Below are 26,055 nucleotides of genomic sequence, written 5' to 3' on the forward strand. Positions count from 1 at the left end.
TGCCTTTCTTTAAATTCACCATACCTTCGACATATAAAAATATATTAAAATTTAAAGCTTTCATCTACTTTCTACAGGCACATTAACTACATTATTATTGGCGGTCAACACAAAATTGAATTCACTCCACGCAAAGCTTTTAATATAGGCTCGTATGCAGGTTTCAAACGATCAACGGCAGAGAACATTCAAGCGAATCGGATGGTGGACAACAATATCGGAAACCATTACATGACTGAACGATAGCACCCGAGAAATTACGTTTGCTTACGTATGGGGAGAGCCACGCGTCAACACTAAATTTTATCGGGCCCTTGTGTACGGAAACCACTCCATACCAAAGAGTGGTCCGATATGCCTCAAGCGGGTTTGTGGTTTTGTTACGGTGGTTTTGGGTGACTGCGTTGAAATTACATATTCAACATGGCGGTGAGTATTTCGGGAGATCGTTGCGCGTTTTTCGATTGCAGATTTCTTGCGTATCAGGACACCGTATTAGACAATAGCGGGAAGCATTACTTTCAAAACTGTTATATTGAAGGTGCCATCGATGTCATATGTGGCAGTGGAAAATCTATATATAAGGTAAAACGTAAAATAAATACAAATGATGGTGACTGCTTTCTTTGTTTATCTGTTTCAGATTTTGTAGCTGGTAAAAAATGGAGTTGTCTATAATGCGACTTTTTGAAGATTTCGGTGACGAAATCCAACGGAAGAAATTGAGGTTAAATCTTGATTTGTTGCAGTTAAAATGGTTTTTTAACTGCATATTTGGATTCAGCACCCTAGAAAACCCCTGGGACGCTTTCATTGTGCAGAAACTAGCTATCAAACTTGCGATTCCAATAAATTCCTGTTGGATTTCGACCGGAAAAAGTCGTCGGAAAGACTTTCAAAAAGTCGCGTTATAGACAACTGCGTAAAAAATTCAATATTTTGGGTTGTTGAATATTGCAGAATTGCGAACTGCATGCCATCGCCATACACTATGGCGCATTGGAGTAGTCTACCTAGGCGGTAGAATGGCCCGTTTCCCGTCACCGGCCTGAAAATCTTCCGGCTCCGGCCACCGGGAATGTCTCCGCCCTTCGCCCCCTCCCCTGGCTCCGCCACCCTCCTTCTCTGCCACCCTCCCCTGACATTCCCTGCCAGGCCTGACAAAAAATCCGATTCGGATCAGGGAATGGGACCTGACATCCCCTGACAGACTACTCGATCGGGGACGAGCTATTGCAGCCGCGGAGTATTGCTCCTGGGAGCTCCTTATTCCGGTTCGAATTCGAATTGTCACCCGCGCGCTGCAATGCATAATCGCTCTCCTGTAACTCTGCACCTAGCTCAGAAAAAAACACAGAAATGAATAAGTTCAGTACTAGCTACTCACTACTTCGTAACATAAAATTATGTTACTGTTACAAAAGGGGAAAATGAAAAACGCACACGCCATTATTAAAGATTCCCACGACTTTGGGCTGAGTTTTCTGGATTTGACCGCCTTTATATAGCGATCCCGGTTTATCCGATATACAGATCGATGGGTTGCTGGGTTTACAGTACTCATTCTCACAGTGCTTCTGATAAATTTATCAAAATTCCAAATATGGGGAGCTGCATTTCTTCAAATGCCATCTCTTCTGTGCCAGCAGCTACTGCAAAGCTCATATTGATGGACGGGAGCATCCTGGAGTTTTCTGAAATGGTGAGAAGCGAAGAGATTCTGCAAGAATATCCGGGCCACTTTATCTGTGATTCAGAGGGTCTTTATGCCGGTCGAAACATCTCCCAGGTTCTGTGTCACGATGATAGATTGCAGATTGGGCAGCTCTACTTTCTTCTTCCTCAGCGGAAATTGCAGTTTGTGTTAACAGACTCCGACATGGCTTCTCTTCTTTTCAAGATTAGCACTGCTTGGGAGTCAGCGCAGAAGAAGAGGCAGAGCAAAAGATTATCGCGTGGGTTCGTTAAAGCCCAAGCTCAAGTGCAGCCCTTTTTCAATATTCAGAGCCAAGATGAAAGTGAAACAGAGTACGACTCTTCTTCTGTTTGTTGTTTGTCCAGGCGCCCTAATAATCCAGTTTCAACAGATAGAGGGCGACTCCATTTTCAACCCATGTTGGAGACTATTGTGGAGACTGTGTGATCGATGGTGATAGTGATTTTCATGTAACAAATATGTATAAATCAAGAAACAAAGAATTTTTTGAACTTGCTCTGGTTAATAGGATTTGGAAATATTTTTGGAATTTGCAATCCAGTTAAATTGGAAATATTTTTGGAATCGATGGTGAGAGTGATTTTCATGTAACAAATATGTATAAATCAAGAAACAGAGAATTTTTTGAACTTGGTTCTTTTTGAACTTGTTCTGGTTAATAGGATTTGGAAATATTTTTGGAATTTGCAATCCAGTTAAATTGGAAATATTTTTGGAATTTACAATTCAGCTAAAGACATCTTTAAATCTGTCCAAATAATCTGTCATGTTGTCTTTAAATTTGTCCAATTAATCTGTCATAGATTCAGATGATTAAATGTGGCTGAAATGTTTTCTTTTCAAAATGGGCATTAGATATAAAGTTGATAAGAAAGCCAAGGCAATGAGAATGGTGAAATTTAACTGGCAAATTTGTTGTCACAGGACGATTTGCAGGTCAAATACAGCTAAATTTTTTCTCACTATCAACAAAATGCCAAAAGCCAACCCCTATTACATTGAAAATGATCAACTTTACAGAGAAATAAAGCTACTAGCTTTAAGGAATTAAATCCTAACAATAAACTAAAAATAAAACAATCTCTGGCATGTTACAGGAAATCTGGAAATGATGAAATGGAATGCACCTGGCTTTAGCCTTTAAGTAAAGCCCCCCTAATCTTATTCACAGGTTTTATCGGTCTACTCTAGAAAATCTGACGCTTGTTTGCATATCAATTACCATAGGCACACATCTTTTACACCAAATCTATGTTTCTGTCAAGGCATGAATGCTTTCCATGGCATGTTTGGCTGAATATATGGAGAAATAGTCAAAACCGGACTCGAAGACTATATGAATGGAATCAAATCTGAGCACAAACTAGATCATACCTTCATTCCAGGCCTGCCTCCTAGTATTACCTCCTAATATGCGATTGAGATATTTGGTTACAGTTTCATGTGTACTCACGCAGTGTATGATTCTATCAGAAGAATGTTTTCACAGCCAAGCACATCTCAGCCCTTCAGCTCAGTCTGTGATCATCCACACTGCTCCAAAACCTTTTGTCAATTTTCTTCAGAACCACCAACTCCACATGGGGAGTCATCAGACCGTCATAGAATAAACATGATCAGGTTTACACCTCCATCTGATTCGTCTGAAGAAAGTTACAAAAAAGTTGTATTTTTTAATCCACAAGAAGAACTACTTGTACATACTATATCCAGTTCTTCTACCTATGGTTTAGGTTATGTTGATTCTTCACCCATTCCTGAATACAGAAGAAATCCTATTGATAAAATTCCAAAGCATGTAGAAATTCCTTCTGATTCAGAGATAATTGCCTTTTTAAATATTTTTAAAGGAATCAGTCCATATGATCCTGATGATCAATGGAAAAAGAAAATGTTCAATTGGGATATGTTTACACATGAAAAAGAACATTTGTATTTTGAAGAAGTAATGCTTCTTCCAAGAAATGATCGTCCTGCCTTCAACAGACAGAATGTTGAAAAATGGAAAGAATGGATGAAGGCAGAAAATCAATGGATATCATTCTATGAGTGGTATTATCCTTCTGCAAATATAATAGAACATTCCTTGATGAAACAATTCAGGAACCAGGCTAAACAGAAAAGAATCAAGGATCCAGAAAAATTTGTAGAAGAAAAGATGAAAGAAAATCCAGTAGTAATTCCTCCTCCTTTGAAAGCACATGTTTTTCAGCCAAAAATTCAGAGTATGCTAAATAAACCAAACATTCCAAGATCTCTGATTGTTGTTCAAATTGAAGGAGAAAAACTACTAAGAAAGATTTGTTCTCAGTTGCAAGTAAACATGATGAGGTCTGGGACCCCAAATAAGCACAAGTGGGAACTCCTTGATGGAAGCCTTTTAGAAACAGACACAGAGTTTCCCCCTTGGAAAAATTTTGTGATAAGAAGTCAAGATGGAAAACTTTACAAATTACTTCCATCTCATGCTGATGATCCTAGTTTAGTAGCAAAAGATGCTGTTGCTGCTACTAATTGGACAAATCTAGCTTTGTCAAGTCTTGAAAAATTTGTCAGATCTAAGTTTGAAACTGTTGATACTGCTAATTCTGAAATGAAGGCCATGCTTGAAAGCATTTTGAGAAAACAAGATTACAATACAGTTTGTTTGAATAGCAGTGTTACTACTCTGGCAGAAAATGATAAGGCTCTTGCTAAGAGTCTTGACAGGTTATCTTTACAAACAGGACAGATAGATAAAAAGACCCATGATGCTACCTCGGCTCATGGAAAAGAAATTGTAAAGATCAGTAATTCTCTTGATATTGTAAAAAAACAAGTTTGGGAAGTAACTCAAGGGATAGAATCCTTGAAAAAGAAGCCTAGGGTTGAGGCCTATAAATCTGCAACTATATTTTCAAAACCCAAGACTTTTGTCCCATATTCTATTACTCCTTCTGTGGAAAGCCTTATTAGAACACCCAGCTCTATAACCTTTCCACCGCCTACTTCCTCTCATCCATATTCTCTATTTGCAAATCCCAGTTTCTTTAGCCCACATCCTGCCATAAAGAAATCTAAAGAAACTGAAGAATCTAGCAAACCAGAATCTTCTAATTTCATGTCTGAAGATTCTTACACTAGAGAAGAAGAAAGTTTTGATACAAGTTTCCATAAGACTGAAACATCCTTTGGTGATATCTCTTCACAAGATAGAAGCAGAACCACAAATTGAAGAGCTTGAAACCTGTATCAATAACTTATCTTTGACAGATCAAGACCAGGAGCAACCTGATAATGAAGATCAAGTCAATGCTACATCATCCAGGTCAAGATGGGAGACTACTTGGAACCTTGCTCCTGATAGAAGATATCTTATGAAATTTGAATACCATAAGGATTGGTCTGCAAATTCTACTTATTCATGGAATATTGATAATTGCACAGAGGTTGAAATTATGTCTGTATTACATTCCATGCTTGTATGTTATAGGACTTATCTTGCTGATGATATAGGTCCTATTGATGCTACAAGGAGAATAATAGGAGGATTTGAAGGAACATTGGATTCTTGGCTAAAAGCTGAGACATTAAAAGATCCAGTCTCCTTGCAGGATGGGAACAAGCAGTTGTCCAAAATGAAGATGGATCTACTCACATAGATCCTGTCACTAGTTTACCTGTCAACAATATGATAGGAAAACTTCTTTATGCTATTACAGTCAATTTCATTGGTTTTCCTCAAATAACCAATGATATTACAACTATTACTTTGCTGGCCATGAAGTTGCATAATATGCAACATTTTGATGAGTACTTTAATGAATTCCTTCACAGATTGCATACATTGACTCCAGATCTCATTCTTGAGCCAAAATGGAAGGAAATTTTTGTTGCATCCCTTCCCCAATGGGTCTCTTCAACTATTGTCAATAAACTACCAGGGAAGGTTGGAGACTATAAATTTGGCATAATCAGACAAGCTGTAAAAGCGATCATTGTAGAATTGTGCTCACAAATGAAGATTGCAAGAGCAGCTACCAATCCTAAAAAGCCACATGGATATCAACAACTCTGCAAACAATGGCACCTTGGTAAAGCTGGAAATTCTGAGGGGCATAAGAGGAGAAAAAGACACTTCAAAAAGAATTCCCAGACCTCCCAAGAAAAGCCAAAAAGAAAACATTACAAAGCAAAACCTTACAAGCATACAAAGATGTTTTCTAAAGATAGAGAAATAATTTGTTACAACTGTAACAAAAAAGGCCACACATCTCCAAACTGTCCAAATAAAAAGAAAGACTCCTCTAAAAAAAAAGTCCAGTATATAAATAAGAAAGGAAAGATAAATTCATTTGATCTTCCTAGCAGCTGTGATGAGTTGGTATCTTCTGATTCAGGATCTGAAAATGACTTTAATTATGTTGATTCAGAAGAAACATCTGATGAAGAATTCTGTAATGATCCTCATTGTACAGAATGTAAATATTGTGATTGTGATGACCCTGATATTTGTACATGTAATGCAGTCAGGATGATGAAGACTGATTATGATGAAATCAGTAAAAACATTTTTGTACAAATGATGGCTGCTACAGATCTGCAAATGAAAGAAATGTACAGATCTCTGCTGATAGAACATCTGAAGAAATCACCCTCTAGTTCAAAGAACTCTCCAAATAAAGGGTATGTGCCTCCTGCTACTCTTTTCTCTGTTGAAGCTTTAACCAGACAATTCAGAAATGAAGATTTTGGAGAAGATTTGCCACAAACCTTGCCTGCAGTGCATCAGGCAATAAAAGAATTGAGAAAATAAATCAAGGAGAACAGAAGATTGTGTGTTGAAAGGCACAATGAGTTAAGCCTAAAAATGTTAAATGAACAAGCCCCTTTTGCTTCTTCATCACAAGACCCTATTTCAGGGAAGACAGAAAACTGGACCTACCATTCAGGGCCAGTTCAACAACAGTATAACAAAGAAGAAGGAGAAGAAGAAGAGATAGCAAGAACAAATTTTGGATGCAATAGCATGAATAGAGATGTCATGTATTGTGTCAAAATGAAGGTAAAAATCGGAAGCCAGTATGAATTCTGGAAAGTTCTTATGGATACTGGTTCCAGGTTAAACATAGTAAGTGATACAGTAGTTGGCATGAATCATAGAAGGCCAACAACATGTCCAAGGGTGATCACTGCAAGTGGTGATATCCCTACAAAGCATGAAGCAGAAATTGATGTTCTGCTTACAGATAAAATTGGAGTTCATTTGGTTTGTCCTGTTGTTCCGGGATTGGATTGTGCAATGTACCTCGGGACACCATTTTTCCAGAACTTTAATATGCATGGAGCAAAATTTGATACAAAAACTCAGAGGTATGGATACTTTGTCAATTTTGATAATAATGAAGTCTTTTTCCCATTTATTAATTCTAATTCTCCAATTAGAATTAAGAGAATAGAAAGAATGGAAAATCTGCTGGCAAAAATGGAAATAAAGAGAGAAGTACTAAAAACAGAAGAGCATTTGGATAATGGAAAATTTGCTTCAGAGATAGCAAATCTCACTGCGCAGTTTAAAGAATGTTGTTCAGATGATCCAAATGCCTTTTGGCATATAAAAAAATAGGAAGTAGAACTTCCTCTCAAAAAAGATTTTAGTGGAAAATTAAGGAGATCCAAAGCAGTGGCAATGAATGAAGAGCAGATGAAGCTTTGCAAGGAAGAAATAAAGGATCTCTTAAAGAAAGGGCTTATCAGGAAAAGTAAAAGCCCGATAGCATGTTTTGCATTTTATGTTAATAAGCATGTTGAAATTGCCAGAGGAAAGCCAAGGCTAGTTGTGAATTATAAACCTCTGAATAATATTCTGGATTATGATGCCTATCCTTTGCCAAAGTCATCTTCCATACTTGCTCAGATATTAAAGTCCAAGATATTTTCCAAATTTGATCTCAAATTTGGTTTCTGGCAAGTAGGAATCAAAGAAGAAGATAAATGGAAGACAACATTCTCTGTACCAGAAGGACATTATGAGTGGAATATCATGCCATTTGGCCTGATCAATGCTCCTTCAGCCTTTCAGAGAATAATGGATGAAACTTTCGAAGGAATGGAAAGTTTCCTGAAGAAATATATTGATGATTTACTGATTCATTCTGATAATATTGCTGACCATGTCAAACATTTGAAAATTTTTCTTCACAGGGTCAAAGACATGGGTATAGTATTATCAGAATCCAAGATGAAATTATTTCGGCCAATAATAGATTTCTTGGGTTACAATATACAGTATGGATCATATACTGTAATCCAAAGAAGTTTGAATTTCATTGATCACTTCCCTGATGAGATTAAAGATAAAACACAATTACAAAGGTTTTTGGGAAGTTTGAACTACATTTCTAAGTTTTTGAAGCATTGTGCACAAGAAAGAAAATTGTTAAACAAAAGGCTTCAGAAGGATCCAATTCCATGGAATAATGACTGCACCCAGGCAGTCAGAACAATAAAAGAAAAAGTCAGAAAAATTCAGCCTCTCTCTCCTATCAGGGAAGAATGGGAGACAATAATCATGACGGATGCCAGTTATGAAGGATGGGGAGTAGTACTATGCCAGAAGAATCCTAGCAGCAAAAATGAAATTGAAATATGTCAGTATGCATCAGGTTTGTGGGCCAAAAATCAATTAAATTGGTCAAGCTTAAAGAAAGAACTTAGAGCAGTCTGTTTGGGAATAGAAAAATTCAGAGATTTTGTTATCTACACCAAATTCACCATCAAAACAGATTGTCAAGCTTTAAAATATGCAATTCATAAATGTGATTTTGAAGATGCTGCTATGGTAAGATGGATCATGCACCTCAGCCAGTATAGTTTTGACATTGAATTTGTCAAAGGGATAAGAACAACTTTGCAGATATGTTAAGCAGAGAATTTTTATCTGAACATTCAATAATGAGTCTGCAATGTAATTTCATCAGAAGACATGAAAATACTGTGGAAATTGAGACCTCTTCTGGATGGATTTCATATAATCTAGACACACTCCTTCTAGATCATGATGAAGATTGGCGGCCAATAAAAGAAGTCAGGTACAGAACAGGGATTGATTTTCTTTGGACAGATCCTCATCAAGATGAAGCGAATAATGAAGCTCTTGAAGCTTTAGATTATTTAAGGCAAATTGGAAGCATTGCTTATGTGATTGAAAGAGATCATGAAGATGATAACAGAATCACCAGTTGTCATATAACATTCAGAAGATTTGACAATCATCTTCACAGAGACAATTATGATTCAGACAGGCAGCAAGAAGCTTTTTACACAGCAATGAATATGCAGAATTATTCCACTAATATGTTTTATTCTTTGCAGTTTTCATTTTTGTTTGAAGACACTCCAGTAGAAGACATGGAAGAAGATGATCCTGTACCAGAATGGTTCATGGATTGGTGGGAGAAATATGGCTTATCCCCATTACTCATGAAACCATACTCCATGGGCATGATGAAAATACCAAACTTCAGTCCTAATAGCACGATGATGGTTTTAGTGCTGGATAAATCAATAAGAGATTTGGTAAATATCAGCAGTACAGATTTCCTGAATGGTGTCAGAAGATGTGGCCATGTGAGATGGTTCGTAATGAATCACTACAAGTGTAGAAGAATCAACCCAAGTACCGGTTACGAAGATTTTCATCGACAAGTTGATCCTAAACTCAATCCTTTCCTGAATCTAAATGAATTAGATCTTCCCGATCCTCATGATAATTCAACTTGGGAAACTGAAAAAGAAGTATGGGTACAATATTATTCCAATTACTTGATTGAAAGATGGAATTACCAGTACTATACTTACCCACAGATTGATTACTATACCTTTGATTGATGTCTTTTCAGCCGACTATGGTGCTGGACGAGCTTTCGTGGATTCCCTCGCTCTGGAATCTCCACTTTGTACATCTTTGAGATTTGCAAATCTCATCTTTTATGTACTCTTTCAAGATTTGACGAGATATTTGGTTACAGTTTCATATATGTACTCACCCATAACCAACCAACAATATACAAATGCCCATGAAATAACATGTATAACAAACAAATTGTTCCCATTAACCATCTGCATATGTCTAAACTTTATGAAACATTCATATCTAAGAAATTTCTTAAAACGCAGAAATGCAACAATATCAATAACAGCTCAGCTAATGTTAACAGTTGATGACGGACAGCCAACATTTGGGTGGACTGGACAAATGGTTAATAGAAATATAAAACACTTTTAATTACTCACTTCAAAGGACCCCTGTGCTAGTTAAGGATTTTAATGAACGAGTATTGGAGCAAAGGTGACCACTTGACTGAGAAGCTAAGGAGCTTTAAAATATTGCAGTTAAAGTGCATAATTTAGGTTAATGAGGATCTAATTGAATAAAGAGATCAATTTGTTGACCAGAGCTGCAGAAACAGAATTCGTTGATGGTTTCAACTCGCAGTGCCACAAATTTTATGAATTATGTCCAAAAGAAATCATATTTGAAAGAAGACTATCCATCAAAATAGAAAGCTGAACAATTGTATCTGCAAAAGAAATATTTCCACTTAGAAATTGGGATCACTGCTTGAAACAATAGTACTTCTTGCATAGCCCACTACACTTTTGCTTGACATTCTTCAACCTTTTTTTTTTTCAGAAATTTCTTCAAAATATTTATACAGCTGCTTCAAAAATATATTGAGTTTCAGACTGTTACATCCTGCATGCTATAATGAAATAACCCAAGTCAGCAGCATATGCCATGTATCTTCAATAAGGTTTGTCACAAGATATTACCCTGCTTTGAAAACTAATAATGGCCCTAATTTATACATGTTTCCCCTCCAGTGTTCAATTAATTACTGTAACATCCTGTAAAGACTTGCTTCTTATCAGGATTCCTAACTGAGGTCTGGAACTGTAGCACTGAAACCAGATCTGCAAATTGAAGCCAGATTAAATTCATGCTATGCTGCATGTTTCTACAACATTAGCAGATAAAGGATGGAGGCATGATCATCAATTCACTGGGCCTGCAGTTACTGTTCAACTCACTGTTCCAGATATACATGCTAAACTAGAACATGTAGACTCTCAACAATTTTTTCAACTGAAAAGGAAAAGAAAAATTGTAGATCTTGATTCACCATTCGAATGGCACATTCGACCAAAACTTCTGAGTTTAATTGATTTTTGGGGTGTTGTTTTTCTGCAAAACTTGCCCTGCTATTGAATAGGATGTGTGAATACATTCTTGTATGATGTATGTACTTTTTTATAACTGTATCTTCACAAAAACACATTGCCACAGCAAATGTCATGCACTGAAAGAGAGCTCCAATCAATTGGAAGAACCCAAAATAAAAGCATGTATTTCACTCCAACTAGAGACGGTATAAAGAATTCCACTTTGTTTTGTCCAAGAACTAGAACCTTCTACATATGCTCTCTCCTGTTTGAGAAGACCAGAAAACAAAGGAACAAATGATACTCCAAAACGTTTTCCAACCCTTCTTAGGGTTGAGTTTTTACCAATCACTATTCCAATATCTGCCTGAAGAAGACAAAGCAAGTCACCTAAACTGTCCCCAATGTATATAGAGATGTGTTCCGTGTCCTGGTCCTTTGAAGAACAAATATTATTAAAGATTTTCAGCTTGTCAACTGGGGACTCAACATGCCTATCAATACCACCAGTCGAGACTGATTCCACAAAGGTGAGTTCATTTGAATGAATTTGTAAACCATCCAAACTACCTGCAAGAATATCCAATGTATGATCCTTAGTATGCCTATAATAATTTAAAATAAACAGTGACAAAGGATATCAACAAACTGCACAAGAAAGAATGCATATGTACAGGATTAGTAAATTTTTCCTCTTCGAACCTGGGTTTTGTATCTACAAGGTGAATGGGAAAAGTAGGCCATGATTGCAGCCACACAGAAGTGTACCTAAACTTTTGCTCTCCCATGTTGGTTTGAGTATCTCAAGGTGAGTAGGAAAAGCAGGCAAGGGTTAGAGCCATATAGATAAGTGTAAAAACCTAAGTCACCAGATTCATCCTTCCCCCCATGTATCACGAATCCTGTGTGTCAGACACGATTCGCTGCTGACACGTGTCTGATTAGCTGTTGGTGCGTGTCCGACTTTCAGGATTCGTGTTAGAAAGGAGTCCGATTCGTGCCCAGAGAGAATCATGATTTTCAGACATGTGTCCATTGAAAAGTGACCCATGGGCTTGATAAAATCCAGAATTGGGCCACATTTGTCCATTTGCATTCATTGTTTGGGTGCTAAGTCACATGACACGAGGACACGAGACACGGAGGACACGTAAATACGAGTATTCAATATGAAACGCAACGACTTGGAAACAGGACATGGGGGACATGTTTTATATATATTTAATATATATATATATATACCGAAATATAGTTTTTTATCCATATTAAATTGCAGGTTGCAGCTTATCTAATCAAATTAAAATATAATTACTTCTCAAAGTTCATAGTTCACTTTAAAAAAATAAATAGAATCAAAATTTACTATTTAGAAATTAGAATGTGATATGCTTGGTCTTGATTCTTGAATATTCAATGTTCATTGTTCATGTACAACTTACAAGCACATAAGAAAATAACTAAAGACTAATCCTATTGATTTCCTCTGCCCCTCTTGCGAGAAAATGCCACAGCTCTCCCTTTCCCTCTAGATGTAGATGCTAGTGCTGGTGGAGTTGGTAGTGGAGTTTCCTATGCTCTAGAAGCTGAAGAACAAGAATAGGAGCTATAGGAGGTAGATCACGTCCTCTACTGGTGGCAAGGGTAGCTTGGGCAGGTGGTGTCACCTGGAAACATTACAATCTCCCAATCCTAAAATCCTGAAAAACTAATAAGTCTGCTGCATTTTGAATGAAATCTAAAATTCTACTTTCTCCATATGAAATCCAATGAGGCCAGAACCACTCTCAAACATCCTGAGTCATTTCATGGTAATGTTAAAAATTTAAGTAAAAGGATGAAAATGAAGATTAATCTTCATTTTCATCCTTTTACTTTAAGAATTTAACATTACCATGAATAGCATATCAATACTAGGGCCTAGACTTGATCATTAAGCTGCCCCACTCAAAAATTATTTGTTTCTTTCAAAAAAAAATTGCAGCTGATGCAGGCAACGTTTTCTATCAACGGAATACGCGTTTTCCAGATGCAGGACACGACAAAAACCAGCAAATACGTTTTACATTTCACAAGACACGATGAAAAACGTTTTCGACGTGTTTTAGGGCCGTTTTCGTGTCCGACACGTAAAATACGGGACATGGGACCTTGGAGGACATGTCCTGTGACTTAGTTTGGGTGTTGAGGGACTATGGGAGCGACCAACAAAAGAGATAGGAGTGTTTTGGAGGTGATTCAAGAGACAGGTATAGAGCCACATAGATAAGTGTAAAAACCTAAGTCACCGGATTAATCCTCCCCCCCATGTGTCACGAATCCTGCGTGTCAGACACGATTCGCTGCTGACACGTGTCTGATTCGCTGTTGGTGCGTGTCCGACTTTCAGGATTCGTGTTAGAAAGGAGTCTGATTCATGCCCAGAAAGAATCATGATTTTCGGACATGTGTCCATCGAAAAGTGACCCATGGGCTTGATAAAATCCAAAATTGGGCCACATTTGTCCATTTGCATTCATTGTTTGGGTGTTGTGGGACTGTGGGAGCGACCAACAAAAGAGATAGGAGTGTTTTGGAGGTGATTCAAGAGATAGGTAAGTGGATTTCCCTTCCATTTATTTCTAGTTTTGCTACAACAGTCTACCTGTCCATTTTGTTTACAAGCACAACCTTACAGCAGTTTTCCTTTTTTTTACAATATTCATGGGTCAGTGAAGGACAACGGGGAAGGTGCAAAAGAAGTGTCCCCATTGGTAATGCCGCCCCTCTCAGTATAGGACAGAGACAATGGTGTATGTGCACACCAACACACCAACTTTTGTCATATTTACAAGCAGAGGGAGGAGTGGTTGAAAGGAAGACAAAAATGTGCGATGTGTTCCCTGATGATATGGGTTTGGACAACAGTGCTAGAGCCTGTTACTTTTGATGATGGTGATACTCTTGAGGAGTCATCCTCACACCAACAGATGCAAAGATTACATTGGATACAGAAGAGGAGGATGCAGAAGAGAGCAGTGGTGGCACTGATGCTGATTTTAATGTTGATGAGCTATAGGTATAGCGTATAGCCTGCTGGCAGTAGCCTATGAGATTCTTCCTTTCTGTTCTACAGTTCTGAACTCTAGTGTCTACCTTGTTTTGTATTTTCTATTTTCCATTAGAATTCCTAGTCAGGATTCTCAGGACTCAGCACCTATGTAATACATTTTGATTTTTATGACTTTATGAGAAAACTGCAGTTTATGGTTGATTTCTTGTGTTTGTCCAATGTCAATTTATTGTATTTGTCATTAATGTAATAGTAAGTGCTAGTTGTAAACTTGTATCATTGATGAATCATGATTGTATGCATAATGTTACAATGTACATGTATGATTGAATTTGTATCATCTTGAGAATTTGTGTAATAGTTATTAATTTTTTTAATATATATCTGGGGGTCTGTGTGTCCTGTGTCAGACTCTCATATTTATGTGTCCTGCATGTCTTGTGTCCCAGTGTCAGATGACTTAGGTAAAAACAGATACGAAATAAGCAGAATACAGAATAAAAGGTTGTTGGTTGAAGTATCTCAAGGTGAGTGGGAAAAGGAGGCCAGCATTACAGCCACCTAGATAAGTGTAAAACCAGATACGAAATGAGCAAAATAAAGAATGAAAGGTTGGATGGTGAAAATCATGCTTTTCGTTAGACTTACTTAAAAGTTTTATGCCTCGAAATGAGATGGAAACGAGAAACAAGGAAGAGAAGGAACTCAACCAATTGAATGGGAAAGCACATCTCAGAAACACAAGGGATCCTAGTGTTCACAAAATCAAAAGTGCCCATACATGGATGTCCTAAATAGAAAAACAAATGACCAATGAGTAACCATGGATGTGAACATCTAGGTCCTTCCACATTGTCTTCCTAAATACTCCATAAATCAGCAATATCTAACATTCAATCATTCCAATGCCATTCCAAAAAAGAGATTAAAAGCTAGAGTTACATGTGAAAGGAATTCACAAATAGAATCTTTGACTACTAGTAAGAGTAGCCTTCACTTCAAAGGATATCAGAGGTTTCCAAGGCAACAAAAGCTTAAAGCATTATAAGAATGTTAAATCGGATAATAGAAGCTCAACCAGACACTTAATATTGTTATTTCATCAATGATAACATATAGATATATAGTTACTACCATCAACATAAAGATGCAACAAGTTCATTTTGGAGAAAAAGAACATTATCATAAGCTTCCAGAGATTTTACCCAAAATTAGGCAACATAACTCTGCACAGTTACTGGATTTGCTTATAGGTTAGAACTCATCCAGATCGAAGTCACCTACAATCATGGAAAGGAAAGATACTTCTGATTACAGTACAGAACCTTCCCCTGACCTTTGCATTCTATTTCCGGATCGAGATCGGATGAGACACGGGAGACCAAAACAAGGTCTTGAACAAGTAAAATTAGACAGACCCAAACAAGTCATTGAACGAATAAATTTTACAAGTAGATTACAAGACAATATGTTTATTTGCAAGAACAAAATCAAAGAAATAGAAGAAAAAGTATACATGATATGGAGATCAAAAGGGAAAAAAAAGAAGTTAAAATGATTATATTTTCCATATTTTTTTCCATAATAAATATTTAGAAAACAGCAATGTTCAACCTAGTTTCAGGGACAGGGACACAATTATGAAATAGTAGCTTCAGTAATATGATGTAGAGGATGAGAATTAAGCATATATACATAAATATTGGTAAACCTTCAATTATGGTATACATTACTGTCGATGTAGATAGGGAACAAAGAGGAAAGAACATACCTTCATAATAAGAAGTCTTTGAGTAAAAATGATAATGTAATAACACCGGAAAGAGATAACTATCTCCAATCCAGATTTACATAAATGTCTCTTCCTAAGTGAAAATTAAGCTATACAGTACAATAATATAGAGATTGTGTTCATATGGATGAAGGAACGCTATAAGTACGAGCTTGAAAACAACATAAGAACAAAGAGTAACTAGAACCGGACTAACAATAGAGAGATACAAAATGAATTACCCACAGAATCTCCCTAACCCTTTTTAAATTAAATTCTCACGAAAATTGTGCACTAGGAAGTATTGCACGCTAACACTTAGGAGTTCCACTGGGATGTCAAAAAGACTCGAATCTGTCCAAATAATCTGTCATTGGACAGATTTAAAGATGTCTTTAGCTGAATTGTAAATTCCAAAAATATTTCCAGATTTAAAGATGTCTTTAGCTGAATTGTAAATTCCAAAAATATTTCCAATTTAACTGGATTGCAAATTCCAAAAATATTTCCAAATCCTATTAACCAGAACAAGTTCAAAAAGAACCAAGTTCAAAAAATTCTCTGTTTCTTGATTTATACATATTTGTTACATGAAAATCACTCTCACCATCGATTCCAAAAATATTTCCAATTTAACTGGATTGCAAATTCCAAAAATATTTCCAAATCCTATTAACCAGAGCAAGTTCAAAAAATTCTTTGTTTCTTGATTTATACATATTTGTTACATGAAAATCACTATCACCGTCGATCACAGTCTCCACAATAGCCTCCAAGATGGGTTGAAAATGGAGTCGCACTCTATCTGTTGAAACTGGATTATTAGGGCGCCTGGACAAACAACAAACAAAAGAAGAGTCGTACTCTGTTTCACTTTCATCTTGGCTCTGAATATTGAAAAAGGGCTGCACTTGAGCTTGGGCTTTAACGAACCCACGCGATAATCTTTTGCTCTGCCTCTTCTTCTGCGCTGACTCCCAAGCAGTGCTAATCTTGAAAAGAAGAGAAGCCATGTCGGAGTCTGTTAACACAAACTGCAATTTCCGCTGAGGAAGAAGAAAGTAGAGCTGCCCAATCTGCAATCTATCATCGTGACACAGAACCTGGGAGATGTTTCGACCGGCATAAAGACCATCTGAATCACAGATAAAGTGGCCCGGATATTCTTGCAGAATCTCTTCGCTCACCATTTCAGAAAACTCCAGGATGCTCCCGTCCATCAATATGAGCTTTGCAGTAGCTGTTGGCACAGAAGAGATGGCATTTGAAGAAATGCAGCTCCCCATAATTGGAATTTTGATAAATTTATCAGAAGCACTGTGAGAATGATTACTGTAAACCCAGCAACCCATCGATCTGTATATCGGATAAACCGGGATCGCTATATAAAGGCGGTCAAATCCAGAAAACTCAGTCCAAAGTCGTGGGAATCTTTAATAATGGCGTGTGCGTTTTTCATTTTCCCCTTTTGTAACAGTAACATAATTTTATGTTAAGAAGTAGTGAGTAGCTAGTACTGAACTTATTCATTTCTGTGTTTTTTTCTGAGCTAGGTGCAGAGTTACAGGAGAACGATTATGCATTGCAGCGCGGGGGTGACAATTCGAATTCGACACGGAATAAGGAGCTCTCAGGAGCAATACTCCGCGGCTGCAATAGCTCGTCCCCAATCGAGTAGTCTGTCAGGCCCCATTCCCTGATCCGAATCGGATTTTTTGTCAGGCCTGGCAGGGAATGTTAGGGGAGGGTGGCGGAGCCAGGGGAGCGGCGAAGGGCTGAGACATTCCCGGTGACCGCGAAGGGCTGAGACATTCCCGGTGACCGGAGCCGGGAGCCGGAAGATTTTCAGACCGGTGACGGAAAACGGACCATTCTCCTGGCGCATTTACAGCTCAGCAGAGATCGTCTCCGTATGAAGACTTGGGCTTTGTGTTTTTGCACTGCACGTTGACAGGCAAGGGATTAATGTATTTGGGCAGGGCATGGGGTCGTTACTCCACAGTATTATTTGCTGACACTTACATGGATAACATTATCGTGCCACAAGGATGGGATAATTGGAAAGATCCCTCCGGAGAAAAGTAAGCCACTGCTATGCCATCCCCGCACCATGCATGCACATATAATTAGAATCCCATATCTCATTCTAACATTATTGCTTTTCATCTCCTCTCTCTGTGCAGGACTGTTTATGTTGGGCAGTACCAATGTGATGGGCCAGGAGCAGCAGAAAGCCAAAGAGTTGCATGGTCACATGCATTCACTGATCCGATGCAGGTCGCAGAGTTTTTGAACATCAGTTACATTGACGGGGGTAACTGGATCACATAGCTGCCATCATGTTTTGTGTACAGAGCTGCAACAAATAGTAGCACGCAATACATTCGTCGTTTCTGAATTTAGAAATGACTGCATTTTGATAATGCGCTATGCTGCGCATTTGGCGCTAGACAGTGTATGGATATTCTGTCCAATACTATCGTAGGTTAGTTTTCCGGCAACGAAAGGCCTTTGTCGTGGACTGGTTTTTATAGTTTGTATGCATTAAATGTGTTGTTTATCAAAGAACCTAGAATAATACGAAAAACGAAACTTAATTTATGGACAATTATACGTATCCAATGCAAACAATCGGCTCAAATCGAGTATCAACTAAATCCATTATTGTGACTTTGGCATCGAAGACAAACTGAGTGCCTATGCACGAGTAATTGTTTTACAGGCAGTTTAACCGGACTGTTTTTTCTCCTTACCAAAAATTATGGAAATTTTGGCAATATTTTGATAAAATTTAGTATGGATTTTTGTAAATTTATGTTACAGCAACATTTCGATAAAATCTGGTATAGATTTTTGTAAATTTAGATTACAGTTGTCAAACTTCAAGATTTTAGTTGCTTTAATAATTTTTGATGGTGCTGAATCCATTTCCACCATGAAAAAATATGACTCAAACACTAGTACTGCAAGATTTTTTGAAATTATTTTCCCCACTTCCCATCACTTTTAACTATCCAATCAATTCCTCTACCCACTTCATTAATTTATCTTTTTAGATAAATTATTTTTTGAATAACACATTACTTATTGTAATTTAAATAAGTGTCATTGAGATTAAACATGGCTCTCATCCATTCTACCCTAATCTTTGCTTAAAAGCCATCATTACTTGTCTGCAAATGGTCCCTAAAAAGGAGAAACCATTTGGAAGGATATGCTTCCCTATATTCCAATTCAATCAAAAATTTTCCGTGCATGACTAAATCATTTTTGGATAATTTATCCATTTTTTAATAAGAAAATGATATTTTAATTTATCCATTTTTTAATAAGAAAATGATATTTCTAAAAAAACCTCAATCTTATCTCAGTTGCCTTACTTATAACAATTTTCAAGAGGAATATTTTAAATAGATATGCAATGATATAAAAACGACATGATTGTCAATGTGAGTATAGTAATTCATTTAACTGCATAAGGAGATATTTTAGTTATTATATTATTGTTAATTTTTTAAAATTTTATTTTTTTATTTATTTTTTTCTAATTGAAGTATTTTATATTAAACAAGAAAACAAAATTTATAATGGAAATTCAGAATACTTTTTAGGTTGTTCATTGTAGCAGTCACCATACACAGTGCATACTAAACAATTATTTAACATAAAAACCAAATTGAACAAGATACTAAACAATTATTTAACATATTAACCAAATTTAACCAGAAACCAAAATAAACAATTATTTAACATATTAACCAAATTTAACCAGAAACCAAAATGATTAAGAAAAAAAAGGCATGTGTCTATACCAAAGCCATTATGAAATCCATACAAATACGAACCCCAAGTACCAGATCAAACTCCATCACCTCACTATCTCAGCCATTAATTTAGAGAAAAGAAATGGCATTAGAACATAGTCAAATTTAAAAAATACAAACCTTACTATTGTGTGACACTTACAAAGCATGAACTCGATATGATGTCATAAGATTACAACTAGTAATTAACATAGGATGCCAAATTGATAAAAATCCACCAGCATCCGAGCACTACAGTAATCATAAGAAATGCCAGACTTATAACCTCTAACAACCTGAACAACAACCATGCAGTGAAAGCCACACAACAACGACATAAAAAAAACCAAAATTTCCTTAATCACACCCAACACTCTGTACCACTCACTCTGTACCACTCACTCTGTACCACTAGCCATTCTCTGAAGAAGAAATAATTCCTGGCTCTTGCGAACTTGAACAACGGGATCACAAAGATCTCTGGTCACAGAATCACTCATAAAATAGCCCTCTACACTACCCAAGCGAGAATCCAAGTTATCCCAGTAAAATCGTTGATTATAAGAAAAAGAAGTTGTTAAAATCATCTTCATTTTTATTAACAAAAAACTTATTAATCATGCTTTAAGACATGAAGACATGTATCATGCAGTGTCAATACATTTTTATGAACTAATCCAGTCTCTGAAACTGCTGCTGATGACTCATTAAATCAGTTATAAAATAAAGAATAAATTATAAATTAAAAAATAATAAGAGAAATACGAATTTATATAAAATTATATTAGTTTAAATGTTCATAATGTAATTTATTTCAAGTAGTAATCTAATTTTGATTATTAACTCTGAAATGTCAATTGTAAACATGCTTTAAAAAAAAATCTAAAAAGATAAAATACATGATAACAAAAATCTAAAATATAACAAATTTGAAATAACCTAGGTTTATGTTTAAAAAGTTATTATTAAAATAATTGTATATAGAATTAAAGCCTTAAAAGTTATTATTAAAATAATTGTATATAGAAAAAATGCCTCAAGGGTTAATACAATTGGTTGAGTTCCCATCGTTAAAGTACGTTTATTATTGAGAAGTCACAGGTTCAATTCTCTCAACACTATTGAGGTTAAGATATGCGGTTGAGTTAGTAGGAAGTGATCCCTTTTTGTGTTGATATGCATAATACAAATATTCCATGGATGTAGTGGTCACAGGTTAGTGAACCATATGCGAAAAAAAATCCCAAGTCCTTGTTGTTAAAGCACCTTTGCTATTGAGAGGTCACAAGTTCATTTCTTTTGGTTGAGTTGATATGAAGTGATCCCTTCAGGTAGATCTGTGTAGTACAAATATTCTATGGACGTAGTGATGTAGCGATCACGAATCTCTGAGGCTTGTGAACCACATACAAAAAAATCCCCGAGGGTTAGCTTAGTTGGTCGAGTAGGAAGTGATCTCTTTGTGTTGATATGCATAATACAAATATTCCATGGATGTAGTGGTCACAGGTTAGTGAACCATATGCGAAAAAAAATCCCAAGTCCTTGTTGTTAAAGCACCTTTGCTATTGAGAGGTCACAAGTTCATTTCTTTTGGTTGAGTTGATAGAAAGTGATCCCTTCAGGTAGATCTGTGTAGTACAAATATTCTATGGACGTAGTGATGTAGCGATCACGAATCTCTGAGGCTTGTGAACCACATACAAAAAAAATCCCCGAGGGTTAGCTTAGTTGGTCGAGTCCTTGTCATTAAAACACCTTTGATATTGAGAAGCAATAGGTTCAATTAAGGATTTTTGGTTGAGCCAACAAGAAATTATTCTCTTAAGTAAATCTACCTAGTACAAATGTTTTGTGGACATAGTGACATAGTAGTTACTGATCTCTAAGATAAACCACAAATAAAAAAAAAATTAAATTAATTTTACACACAAATATAAAACCTTGTCACGTGTTTTTTTATCATAAATTTATAAAATGTGTTTCAAAAAGTGTCCTTCACCGTTAATGGTTGATTTACAAATTTAAGCTTCCTTTATATGAGAGGGAGAATTAAAAAAAATAAATTTGATATTACTTCCTTTTACTCATATTTTTATATTATTAAGTTTCCTTTCACCTTAATGGTTGATTTACAAATTAGGTTTCCTTTTGGTGTGTTTAAGAGAGGGATAATTTTAAAAATTAACAATGTTTTTTTATTTTGAGGGTGATAGAATTTTTTATATTGTTTTTGAGGAGTTTTGCATCCTTTTTGTTCAAATCAAATCATTTGAATTGAATCAATATATTGTTTTTTATTCATTTTGATACATTTGAAGTGGAAAAAGTGGAGGAATTGGCTCACGAAACCGTTTATACCGGTAGGACTCAGTTTGGCGAAATGGGGTCTAAAACCTTCCCAGAGCATTTTTATGCATCAAACGATGTTGTTTGGGGTAAAATTTTTCTGTTTTAGCATGCACCTATTTATGTTATTCTACACACAAACCTTTTCAACGATGCAAGAAGTGCGTCAACTAGAGTCTGTTTGCAAAATTTATGTCACTCAGATAATTGACCTTCTTGTTTTTACACCAATAGTTCGGAAGGATGTTATGTGAGCCCCCATTATTTATGGAAAAGGGGTTAGCCACGTGTTTGTCATGTAAAAGGCTCTAGAACAGTCTATTTTGTAACTCTAGTTAAGAGTTGATGTAGTCAAACTTAACCACTAGTACGCTATCAGGTTGTGTTATAACCGTGCCACTAGGAGGAAGAGGCATTCCATTCTTTCGAGAGCATTTTGTTCCATAGCTGAGAAAAGATAACCAGGAGAGATAGGAGGTAGATCACATAAGGAGGATCTATGCATTGTAGTAGCCCATGGGCCACATGCATTAGTATTTGCAACCATATTTCTAGACAGAGAAATAGAGCGAAGCGGGCTCACCTTCCAACTGGGTTTTCTCCTGAAAAGGTTTCCCAGAGAGCATATATTGTGTCTTGTGTGTGTGTGAGATTATTTTGTCATTCCCTACTTTTATGCATAATTTATATTCACATGCATGTACTAATTACAATAAAATCCATAAATATTAAAGTTTAATAAACAACAATAGTGTAAAATTTTAGTATTTTAATATATTATTATCATATATGTTGTGACGAATTGTCTAGTGGAATATCCACTACAGTTTATGGATCATTACAATGCATGTAAAATTATTTTTATGAGTAATATAAAGCTTTTAATTCACAAAAAAAAAGGTTGACATGAAAGAAAAAAAAGTATAACCTTGTTCCATTGCTCTCAATAATGTCTGAGTTCATGAAATTTATGTTAATTAATTAAACAGAGTCTTTCGGTAGAAATCACATGAGATAATTTTTTGGCCGACGCGTTTCGAACCAACAAGTGTGGTTCATCCTCAGGACCAGATGAAGAGGCAGACCATGGAAAAGGCTTAAATAGAGAGAAATTCATGGAATTTGTTTTGCAAATTCTATTATTATTTACCTGGAAGGAAATCACAAAACCCCAAAGTACTTGCCCACATTTCATGGATGGTAAACTAGGTAAACTATCAACTTACATGGCCTTACCCCAAGGGAATCGAAGAGAGTTGAACCCGTGATAAAAAACAACTAGCAATTATCTCAGAGAACTTCATGTTTGGCTCTAGACCAAATGAACTAACCCTTGAGACTTGCAAATTAAAATTGATTAGTATAAGGTATAGCTAAATTATGCAGTGTATAAAATGAATTGATATAACCATTAATATCATATTACAATTTTACCTTTTCCTTCAATGCCGAAGAAATTAAAACAACCACAACAACAACTTGATTTTGAAATTATTCTTCAACATTTCCATGAAAGACAACATGAACATTCACTAAAAATGACAATTAATAATGAAATTTACTTACATATATTCACATAATTGCTTTAAATATATGAGTGAGAACAATGCACTCAATTCTCAAAATTCCAATTCAATAATTCCAAGCACTTGGGATCATAATAGACATTGGGACATGTCAAAACATAGTTTAATTAACTATATAAACTCATAGAATGAAGGTTATTGATATATTTTTTATTCACACTTGTATGATGTTTTTATAGATCTAATAAATAAATTCAATATAGTAAAAATTAATAATTGTTGTTGGAGTCATCGATGAGTTACCACTCGTGAGTGATAACCGTTATAGGAATTAAAAAATTTAGAAATGTTTTATGGAAATATTTCTAAATAATTTTTATTTTAGATAGGTTTCCATCGATAAGAAATTGATCTAAAGTAGTTTAATTTAAAAAAAAAAATGACAAACCTTATAAATGTAAATCTAATTATAGATGATTGGGTGGTGTTATCGTTGTAACAAACACCTTCCAAAATTTTTCCCACAGTTAAATTTTGGAGACTACTAATGATCTCATGACATGTCACCTCAAGCTATTCATGGTCACTTCGTGATATGTTACCTCAAGCTATTCATGGTCACTTCGTGATATGTTACCTCAAGCTATTCAAAGTCATTTTCTTTCACATGCTTAAAATTTGATGTATTCATAAGTGCACCTTTCTTATGCAAACTCAACAATCAATGTCTATCTCTGATAAGAAGCATTGCACATTCCTTAAGGATAGTGCTTGTGCAATCCTTGGAACTAGGGTATTTGCAATCTTTGAAAATAATGGTTTTTCAATCTCTAGAAATAGTTACTACACAGTTCTTAAAGATACTTATTTCATAGTGATTAATAATGGTAGGCATTGCACAATTTTTTATGATAGTGTTTGTGCAATTGATAAGAACAACAATTGTGCAACCCATGTCCATAGTTAGTGTGAAACCTCAATTGACAATATCTTTCACTCCCAATTTCAATTGCATCATCGTTCCAGTGAGTTTTCTCAACTATCTTTTTTGTGCACTTTTTCTTTCGTGACTATTATTTTTCTTTCTTTCACTTTAAAAAGTTTATCTTTTTCTTTTCCTTCACTCTCACATGTATTGCTTCTACTTTCTCTGGCTTTGGCAAGTGTTGTGGCATGGTTTGGGGATTTCTTGATGCTTCTAGTTTTTTCTTCTGCAGGTTTCTTATTGGCCTCTTAGTCTTAAGATAACGACCACAGGTTGGCGATGGCTCTATGTTCCATGTGGTGGTTTTGGCACATATTATTTGGAATATGGTTATTTCATATATATATATATATATATATATATATATATATATATATATATATATATATATATATATATATATATCTATATCTATATATGATCTAGGTGGATCCAGAAATAGAAGTGCCCTTCAAAATGGCTCAGAAATAAAAGTCATCCAATAGAAGTGAAAATAGGACCAGATCTTAGTTCTGGTCTCCTTGATTCCAACGGTGTGAATGACACTCAAATATGAGTTCGTATGCTCAAGTTATAGATGGTAAAAGTTCTAGTCAAACTGGGCCAAGTTGTAGTCACTAACGAGGCAACAATTTGGCAAAGGGACAACACGTGGAATCTAGTGGTTGTAACAAGAAAATTTGTTTCCTATTTAGTTTTTCCAGTGACCCCAAAAAATCGGTGTGAAATCAGGGTCAGTTTTTTTAATTAAAAATTAAATAAAATAAAAGTAACGGTCGGTTGGCCGGTGGTTAGATCCGTCCAACTGCGTCGATTGTTACCAACGACATACCATATATGCTCAGGTGGGTTTCAGACTTGCCCAGTTTGACTACTGGCCAGTTTGTCGACAGAGCAACACTTATAACCAAAACATATAGCAAAACAAACTAACGCGCCATATGGGGGGTTGGTGGGGTGTGAATCCCTGACTACCCCAATCCAAATATAACCATTTTCCAACCCACCAGCACATTGGGCTTTGAAAACTCCGCCCCTCGACTCATATAAAAACTTGTATTTTCCATTCGAATGGGGTGGACTAGTGGAACCCTGAGAGACTAGGAGGTTTGGAACCATGAGCGAGGGATATGCTAAGATGTTGAAAAGATTCCCTTGGAGGGCCAGAGGTGGCAGCATCAAAATTTGACAAGTTTATAGTCATTTTCCCATTTTCGAGCCAAGAATCCAACTGTGTAGTCTGTTTCTCCAATCAAGGTGTCCATTTTTAGGCCATCATTAGAAATGGAGGTAGAAGGGTTATTTTTGTCAAGTTGACTATAATTCACTTCTTTGTTACCATTTAATGAAAGAAGGCCTCCCCATTTGAGAAGGGATCGGAGACGTAGCCCACATTGGGTGAACTCCATAATCAAATCGTTTGTGTGCCTTTGATCTCATGGTTTCTTTATGATTTCTAGTTCTTTTTCATGTGTTAAGTTGATTGGTTAATATGCTCTTTTATATGCAATTATGTATGCATCCTTGAAGTTAAAAGATCTAGATCAAGTTTGGTATCATAGCAGGTCTTCTTAATGCAAGTTGCATGAGTAAATGCTACCCAGGAACAAGCTCTAAAGAGGTAAAGGAAAAATCAATCCTTTGATCCTGA

The 26,055-nt window shown here is 36.0% G+C and overlaps 3 protein-coding genes across 3 annotated transcripts; 2 read left to right on the top strand and 1 right to left on the bottom strand.

The window, feature by feature from the left end:
* The first annotated feature begins 423 nt into the window (after window positions 1–423).
* On the top strand, window positions 424–18,072 carry LOC149259603 (putative pectinesterase 53). The gene is made up of 4 exons (XM_089454641.1): window positions 424–585; window positions 961–1,002; window positions 17,629–17,822; window positions 17,925–18,072. Exons 1-4 carry the CDS (start codon window positions 424–426, stop codon window positions 18,070–18,072), a joined length of 546 nt encoding a protein of 181 aa, XP_089310767.1.
* On the top strand, window positions 1,091–2,346 carry LOC149259604 (uncharacterized). The gene has a single exon (XM_089376424.1). The coding sequence runs from the start codon at window positions 1,538–1,540 to the stop codon at window positions 2,141–2,143; it is 606 nt and encodes a 201-aa protein (XP_089232550.1). The 5' UTR covers window positions 1,091–1,537; the 3' UTR covers window positions 2,144–2,346.
* On the bottom strand, window positions 13,231–17,027 carry LOC149259605 (uncharacterized). Its single transcript, XM_089434005.1, has 2 exons — window positions 16,459–17,027; window positions 13,231–13,327 (listed from the first exon to the last, which is right to left on the bottom strand). The coding sequence occupies exons 1-2, from the start codon at window positions 17,025–17,027 to the stop codon at window positions 13,231–13,233; spliced, it is 666 nt and encodes a 221-aa protein (XP_089290131.1).
* Window positions 18,073–26,055: the final 7,983 nt, after the last annotated feature.

This window comes from Pinus tabuliformis, chromosome 6 (genome assembly GCF_031772625.1).
Source record: "Pinus tabuliformis cultivar Carrire ecotype Pingquan chromosome 6, CPIR1, whole genome shotgun sequence".
Taxonomy (NCBI): Eukaryota; Viridiplantae; Streptophyta; class Pinopsida; order Pinales; family Pinaceae; genus Pinus; species Pinus tabuliformis.

Excerpts from the sequence above, each read along its gene's own strand:
- LOC149259603 (XM_089454641.1), top strand. The coding sequence starts at position 424 with ATGGCGGTGAGTATTTCGGGAGATCGTTGCGCGTTTTTCGATTGCAGA. Across the intron at positions 586-960 it reads GTGGAAAATCTATATATAAG|AATTGCGAACTGCATGCCAT; the intron begins GTAAAACGTAAA and ends TGAATATTGCAG. Across the intron at positions 1,003-17,628 it reads CCATACACTATGGCGCATTG|ACAGCTCAGCAGAGATCGTC; the intron begins GAGTAGTCTACC and ends CCTGGCGCATTT.
- LOC149259604 (XM_089376424.1), top strand. The coding sequence starts at position 1,538 with ATGGGTTGCTGGGTTTACAGTACTCATTCTCACAGTGCTTCTGATAAA.
- LOC149259605 (XM_089434005.1), bottom strand. The coding sequence starts at position 17,027 with ATGGGGAGCTGCATTTCTTCAAATGCCATCTCTTCTGTGCCAACAGCT. Across the intron at positions 13,328-16,458 it reads GATTTTCATGTAACAAATAT|ACTCCTTTCTAACACGAATC; the intron begins GTATAAATCAAG and ends GGCATGAATCAG.